The sequence below is a fragment of the Colobus angolensis genome, unplaced genomic scaffold (assembly GCF_000951035.1).
Source record: "Colobus angolensis palliatus isolate OR3802 unplaced genomic scaffold, Cang.pa_1.0 Scaffold33, whole genome shotgun sequence".
Classification (NCBI taxonomy): Eukaryota; Metazoa; Chordata; class Mammalia; order Primates; family Cercopithecidae; genus Colobus; species Colobus angolensis.
The window spans coordinates 6,230,281-6,238,191 of record NW_012116599.1 but is presented as its reverse complement, the minus strand read 5'-3'; the positions used below and the strand labels follow the sequence as shown (position 1 = coordinate 6,238,191).

At 54.2% G+C, this 7,911-nt stretch overlaps 1 protein-coding gene across 2 annotated transcripts in view; it reads left to right on the top strand.

Annotated features, from left to right (window-relative positions):
- Positions 1–45: 45 nt before the first annotated feature.
- IRS1 (insulin receptor substrate 1) overlaps positions 46–7,911 on the top strand; it is a 70,159-nt gene continuing 62,293 nt past the window's right edge. The window contains exons 1-2 of one of the 2 annotated variants that reach the window (XM_011951928.1): positions 818–4,803; positions 7,418–7,650. In XM_011951928.1, coding sequence (XP_011807318.1) covers positions 1,051–4,782 — 3,732 coding nt within the window. In that variant the 5' untranslated portion in view covers positions 818–1,050 and the 3' untranslated portion in view covers positions 4,783–4,803; positions 7,418–7,650. Of the gene's footprint in view, positions 4,804–7,417; positions 7,651–7,911 lie in introns of those variants that run through there. The other variant, XM_011951927.1, reaches the window with a different exon arrangement.

Below are 7,911 nucleotides of genomic sequence, written 5' to 3'. Positions count from 1 at the left end.
CCGAGCGCGGAGGCTCCGTCACGTGTTTTTCTCCTCCGAGTGAGACGGCGGCGCGGTCGGAGGGGGCCGGCGCGCAGAGCCAGACGCCGCCGCTTGTTTTGGTTGGGGCTCTCGGCAACTCTCCGAGGAGGAGGAGGAGGAGGAGGGAGGAGGGGGAGAAGTAACTGCAGCGGCAGCGCCTCCCTAGGAACAGGCGTCTTCCCCGAACCCTTCAAAACCTCCCCCATCGCCTCTCGCCCTTGTCCCCTCCCCTCCTCCCCTGCCGACTGGAGCGAGGGGCAGGGATGAGCCTGTCCCTCCGGTCGGTCCCCAGCTGCACTGGCTGCCCGGTAGCGTTTCGCTTGGAAAAGCCACTTTCTCCGCCCGCCGAGATGGGCCCGAATGGGGGCTGCAGAGGACGCGCCCGCGGGCGGCGGCAGCAGCAACAGCAACAGCCGCAGCGCCGCGGTCTCTGCGATTGAGCTGGTATTTGGGCGGCTGGTGGCGGCTGGGACGGTTGGGGGGTGGGAGGAGGCGAAGGAGGAGGAGGGAGAACCCCGTGCAACGTTGGGACTTGGCAACCCGCCTCCCCCTGCCCAAGGATATTTAATTTGCCTCGGGAATCGCTACTTCCAGAGGGGAACTCAGGAGGGAAGGAGCGCGCGCGCGCTCCTGGAGGGGCACCGCAAGGACCCCCGACTGTCGCCTCCCGGCGCCGGACTCCAGCTGGGGCCACAAGAGATGCATCTTCGCTCCTTCCTGGTGGCGGCGGCGGCTGAGAGGAGACTTGGCTCTCGGAGGATCGGGGCTGCCCTCACCCCGGACGCACTGCCTCCCTGCCGGGCGTGAAGCGCCCGAAAACTCCGGTCGGGCTCTCTCCTTGGCTCAGCAGCTGCGTCCTCCTTCAGCAGCCCCTCCCCAGCGCGGGGGGCGGCGTGGATTTCGGAGTCGGGGTTTCTGCTGCCTCCAGCCCTGTTTGCATGTGCGGGGCCGCAGCGAGGAGCCTCCGCCCCCCACCCGGTTGTTTTTCGGCGCCTCCCTCTGCTCAGCGGCGGTGGTGGCGGCGGCAGCATGGCGAGCCCTCCTGAGAGTGATGGCTTCTCGGACGTGCGCAAGGTGGGCTACCTGCGCAAACCCAAGAGCATGCACAAACGCTTCTTCGTACTGCGTGCGGCCAGCGAGGCTGGGGGCCCGGCGCGCCTCGAGTACTACGAGAACGAGAAGAAGTGGCGGCACAAGTCGAGCGCCCCCAAACGCTCGATCCCCCTTGAGAGCTGCTTCAACATCAACAAGCGGGCTGACTCCAAGAACAAGCACCTGGTGGCTCTCTACACCCGGGACGAGCACTTTGCCATTGCGGCGGACAGCGAGGCGGAGCAAGACAGCTGGTACCAGGCTCTCCTACAGCTACACAACCGTGCCAAGGGTCACCACGACGGAGCTGCGGCCCTCGGGGCGGGAGGTGGCGGGGGCAGCTGCAGCGGCAGCTCCGGCCTTGGTGAGGCTGGGGAGGACTTGAGCTACGGTGACGTGCCCCCAGGACCCGCGTTCAAAGAGGTCTGGCAGGTGATCCTGAAGCCCAAGGGCCTGGGTCAGACAAAGAACCTGATTGGTATCTACCGCCTCTGCCTGACCAGCAAGACCATCAGCTTCGTGAAGCTGAACTCGGAGGCAGCCGCCGTGGTGCTGCAGCTGATGAACATCAGGCGCTGCGGCCACTCGGAGAACTTCTTCTTCATCGAGGTGGGCCGTTCTGCCGTGACGGGGCCCGGGGAGTTCTGGATGCAGGTGGATGACTCCGTGGTGGCCCAGAACATGCACGAGACCATCCTGGAGGCCATGCGGGCTATGAGCGATGAGTTCCGCCCTCGCAGCAAGAGCCAGTCCTCGTCCAACTGCTCCAACCCCATCAGCGTCCCCCTGCGCCGGCACCATCTCAACAACCCCCCGCCCAGCCAGGTGGGGCTGACCCGCCGATCTCGCACTGAGAGCATCACCGCCACCTCCCCGGCCAGCATGGTGGGCGGGAAGCCAGGCTCCTTCCGCGTCCGCGCCTCCAGTGACGGCGAAGGCACCATGTCCCGCCCAGCCTCGGTGGACGGCAGCCCTGTGAGTCCGAGCACCAACAGAACCCACGCCCACCGGCATCGGGGCAGCGCCCGGCTGCACCCCCCGCTCAACCACAGCCGCTCCATCCCCATGCCAGCTTCCCGCTGCTCGCCTTCGGCCACCAGCCCCGTCAGTCTGTCTTCCAGCAGCACCAGTGGCCATGGCTCCACCTCGGATTGTCTCTTCCCACGGCGATCTAGTGCTTCGGTGTCTGGTTCCCCCAGCGATGGCGGTTTCATCTCCTCAGATGAGTATGGCTCCAGTCCCTGCGATTTCCGGAGTTCCTTCCGCAGTGTCACTCCGGATTCCCTGGGCCACACCCCACCAGCCCGCGGTGAGGAGGAGCTAAGCAACTATATCTGCATGGGCGGCAAGGGGCCCTCCACCCTGACCGCCCCCAATGGTCACTACATTTTGTCTCGGGGTGGCAATGGTCACCGCTACACCCCAGGAACAGGCTTGGGCACGAGTCCAGCCTTGGCTGGGGATGAAGCATCCAGTGCTGCGGATCTGGATAATCGCTTCCGAAAGAGAACTCACTCTGCAGGCACATCCCCTACCATTACCCACCAGAAGACCCCGTCCCAGTCCTCAGTGGCTTCCATTGAGGAGTATACAGAGATGATGCCTGCCTACCCACCAGGAGGTGGCAGTGGAGGCCGACTGCCGGGACACAGGCACTCTGCCTTCGTGCCCACCCACTCCTACCCAGAGGAGGGTCTGGAAATGCACCCCTTGGAGCGTCGGGGGGGCCACCACCGCCCAGACAGCTCTACCCTCCACACTGATGATGGCTACATGCCCATGTCCCCAGGGGTAGCCCCAGTGCCCAGCAGCCGAAAGGGCAGTGGAGACTATATGCCCATGAGCCCCAAGAGCGTGTCTGCCCCACAGCAGATCATCAATCCCATCAGACGCCATCCCCAGAGAGTGGACCCCAATGGCTACATGATGATGTCCCCCAGCGGCGGCTGCTCTCCTGACATTGGAGGTGGCCCCAGCAGCAGCAGCAGCAGTGCCATCCCTTCTGGGAGCAGCTATGGAAAGCTGTGGACAAACGGGGTAGGGGGCCACCACTCTCATGTCTTGCCTCACCCCAAACCCCCAGTGGAGAGCAGCAGTGGCAAGCTCTTACCTTGCACAGGTGACTACATGAACATGTCACCAGTGGGGGACTCCAACACCAGCAGCCCCTCCGACTGCTACTATGGCCCTGAGGACCCCCAGCACAAGCCAGTCCTCTCGTACTACTCATTGCCAAGATCCTTTAAGCACACTCAGCGCCCCGGGGAGCTGGAGGAGGGTGCCCGGCATCAGCATCTCCGCCTTTCCACTAGCTCTGGTCGCCTTCTCTATGCTGCAACAGCAGATGATTCTTCCTCCTCCACCAGCAGTGACAGCCTGGGTGGGGGATACTGTGGGGCTAGGCTGGAGCCCAGCCTTCCACATCCCCACCATCAGGTTCTGCAGCCCCATCTGCCTCGAAAGGTGGACACAGCTGCTCAGACCAATAGCCGCCTGGCCCGGCCTACAAGGCTGTCCCTGGGGGATCCCAAGGCCAGCACCTTACCTCGGGCCCGAGAGCAGCAGCAGCAGCAACAGCAGCAGCCCCTGCTGCACCCTCCAGAGCCCAAGAGCCCAGGGGAATATGTGAATATTGAATTTGGGAGTGATCAGCCTGGCTACTTGTCTGGTCCGGTGGCTTCCCGTAGCTCACCTTCTGTCAGGTGTCCATCCCAGCTCCAGCCAGCTCCCAGAGAGGAAGAGACTGGCACTGAGGAGTACATGAAGATGGACCTGGGGCCGGGCCGGAGGGCAGCCTGGCAGGAGAGCACTGGGGTCGAGATGGGCAGACTGGGCCCCGCACCTCCCGGGGCTGCTAGCATTTGCAGGCCTACCCGGGCAGTGCCCAGCAGCCGGGGTGACTATATGACCATGCAGATGAGTTGTCCCCGCCAGAGCTATGTGGACACCTCGCCAATTGCCCCTGTAAGCTATGCTGACATGCGGACAGGCATTGCTGCAGAGGAGGTGAGCCTGCCCAGGGCCACCATGGCTGCTGCCTCCTCATCCTCAGCAGCCTCTGCTTCCCCCACTGGGCCTCAAGGGGCAGCAGAGCTGGCTGCCCACTCATCCCTGCTGGGGGGCACACAAGGACCTGGGGGCATGAGCGCCTTCACCCGGGTGAACCTCAGTCCTAACCGCAACCAGAGTGCCAAAGTGATCCGTGCAGACCCACAAGGGTGCCGGAGGAGGCACAGCTCCGAGACCTTCTCCTCAACACCCAGTGCCACCCGGGTGGGCAACACAGTGCCCTTTGGAGCCGGGACAGCAATAGGGGGCGGTGGCGGTAGCAGCAGCAGCAGCGAGGATGTGAAACGCCACAGCTCTGCTTCCTTTGAGAATGTGTGGCTGAGGCCTGGGGAACTTGGGGGAGCCCCCAAGGAGCCAGCCCAACTGTGTGGGGCTGCTGGGGGTTTGGAGAATGGTCTTAACTACATAGATCTGGATTTGGTCAAGGATTTCAAACAGCGCCCTCAGGAGTGCACCCCTCAACCGCAGCCTCCCCCACCCCCACCCCCTCATCAACCCCTGAGTAGCAGTGAGAGCAGCTCCACCCGCCGCGGCTCAAGTGAGGATTTAAGCGCCTATGCCAGCATCAGTTTCCAGAAGCAGCCAGAAGACCTTCAGTAGCTCAACTGGACATCACAGCAGGTGCGTTTCATGGTGACAAAGTCAGAAGACAAAACTGTTTTTAACCTTGTGCTTCAATTCTGTTCTTCGCCTCTGCCCCTTCCTGTTCTTTCCCACTGCTTCCTCAGGGAGAATGCGCTTACATTCTCAGGGTACACAAGATGCTCACCCCACACTGACATCTGGCAGAGAGTCAAACAAACATGTAGGAGCAGCCACAGGAGGGCTTTTTCGTTTGAGAATTTCCAAGTGAAGGAGTTACTGCCATATTTTTAAAACGTATATCCTATGCCAGTTCTGAGGTTTGTAAAGTTCCTACATAAGAAGCTTGATTGGTTTGTTGAAGTTGTCTTTTCACTATATATTTAAGTCAGCCCCAACAGGGACCGTTCTACAGAAAATATTAACACAGGGGCTAAACCCTTCCTTTAAGATAGTTTCTGGGCTAAACCCTTCCTTTAAGATAGTTTCTGGGAGCCCTTAAGGGTGATCTTACCGAGTTGTTCTCTGTACTTTCGTTCTGTGATTTCATAATACCAAGGCAACATAAACAGCACCGGGAAACATTGATTTCTATTCATCCTGCCCTAAAAAGATAAGGAGTAAGAGCTTTTTAGAAATACGTGTTTAGAGAGAAGTACCTATCTATTTTTATGATCTCTCAAAGTAATTATGGGTTATGTTGTCCTTTTGTTCCTGTACCAGGATTTCTGAAATATTATTCACACACCAACCCACCATCCCACGGGCCTGGCCTCTCTCATACAGGATATGCAGGAAACTCTGTATGTGTCTGGGACCCATGATTAAGAGTTATGGGAGTTCATCTTAGGATGTCTGCCTTACAGTTACCTCTTCTTGCACTGAGACATTACAGATATCATTTGGGGGCTACTATACATCTTCTGTAAAATAACTTTTATTTGTTGAGAAGAATGCATACTAAGTCAGGAACATGCCTTAATATGTTTTGTTTTGTTTTGCATTGAATAGAAGGGCTAAACTGTATACCCTCCACTTTTAGGGTATTTGTTGTGTGCCTTTAAGTTCAAGAGTAGACACCACAGTAAATGCTGAAAGTTGGCTTTAGGTCTTCTGTGGCTAATGCCATATTGAAAATGAAAAACATTTGTAATAGGAAATTAGCCTGCCCTTCGTTCTGTTGATCCTGTTTTCTGGTGGTCATGATTGTGGGTAGAAGAGAGGAGTACAGTTTGCAAATAATGTGATGAGTTGGCAATACAGAAGTTTCCAGCATTTGGAAGCATTTTACTCTGACAAACTGATTGTCTTGTGAATTTTATCTCTGCTCCACAGAATAAGCTTTTCAAAGCATTGATTTTTCTTAATTTGTGTCAATTCATAAGAAATTAATCTGTGTCCTGGTTTCCTATTGATAGGTATTTGTTTATCATCTGTTCATAGTCTTAATTCTGTTTCTAATATTCGATCCATATCATTCTCTATTTTGTAGAACAAGAAAAAAGTATATGAACACTGAAATGAAGATTTTAGGTGATATGTTATAAAAAGCATTTATTTTAGCAGTATTTATTTCAACATTTATTTTCATCATTCACTAGAAGACTTAATTGTGTATGTCAATGTCAACAGTACAAATCTTGTTATATCAAATGATGTTTTTGGGAGTCAGAATCCCTCAACACTTTAAGCATTTGTATTATAAAGTGCCTCATTGGTAAAATAATGAGAATTTGAAGGAAACAAGCCCAGCAGAACTAAAATTTTGGTTTTAAAGGAGATGAAGAGAGTAAGTTTTTCTTACTTGTCATCTTAATTTGTTTAGGTTTCTCTTATAGAGTAGAATAAATAATGTTTGCTCTGAAGAAAATTGATGTCCAACTAGAATTTTCATTTTTAAAAAGGGCTTTAAAATAAAATTCTCCTATGTGTTGGATGCATTAAAAAAAAAAACAAAAAAACTCTACCACCTTCTATCCTTAATCTTCTTTGGGAAAATAAAATATTCTGGAATAATCAATCATATAATCCTATTTCTAATAATTCTGGAGTAACAATAGACCATGCTTTGCACCGTACCAGGAAAATTCTACAATGCATATTTGAGATGTTTGTGTTGGTGTTTAAAGTGAGGCACCAAATGCTACCTGGCACATTTACATCCTGATTTCTGCTTGCTTGCCTGTGCCCTGTTGAGTCCAAAGATGTTAGGACAGAAACAGACAGAAGTCAGACCTGTGAGTGGCAAACAGCTTCTGCTCCGAATGAGTATGTGTGTGCAAACATTTTCCTCACTTCCTCAGCAATTGCTGTCTTTGCTTTTTTCCCTCATTTCTCAGGTAAAACCTGAGACTCGGTGAAAGGAATAGAGGTATGATGAGGGGTGTGCTCTGTTGAAACATCTCGGCTTGTTTAAAATTTTTCATTGTGTTAGAGGAGAACACTTGTGAAGCACTGAGCTCAGGAGCTCGACTTGTTGGAAGCCTTTCTGCTTTACCTGTAGTCCAGTAACCTTTTCTGCCTGCCCTTTCTCTTGCATCGCCTCTTAGTTCTGGCCTGCTCCTTTTCTAGTACTATCCCCTGCCATCCCTTTGTTTCCACCTCTTATTTCATGTTCCTGACATTGTCCTTTTTTTCTTTTGCTCCTTTTCAGAATTTCGCAGTACTTGTGGCCCACTCTCTGCAGAGAGTAAATTGAGAGCCCAAGAAACAGGGCAAAAAGAGCCTCTCAGACTCGGTCATAGCAGCCCCGCCACCTTTACCCGGCATCAAATTTGTCTTTTAGTTTTGAAACTGCAGCTGACAAAGACACAGACCCCAGCCATGCCTTTTGGGTTCAGTTTTTGGTTTTTGTCATTCTTTGTTATGCCCTCCCCCTTTAAAAGACAAAAAAAAAAAAAAAAAACCCAGAAAAAGACTCTTTCCATTTCTTTTTCATTCTGTTTCCTTTTTTGTGATGTCAAGGATTCCGTACCTCCAAGGTTGCCTCCCCTCCCTCCCTCCCCTTTCCCCAGCAGTGTGGCCTTTTTGGCTGGCGCAAACCCTCTCAACCCTGGCACTTTCCCTTTTCCGGGTCACCTCCGCTTCCTGCATTCCTTCTCCTCCCTCCTCCGAGCCCCCTTTCGCCCCGGGTGGGGGAATCTGCAG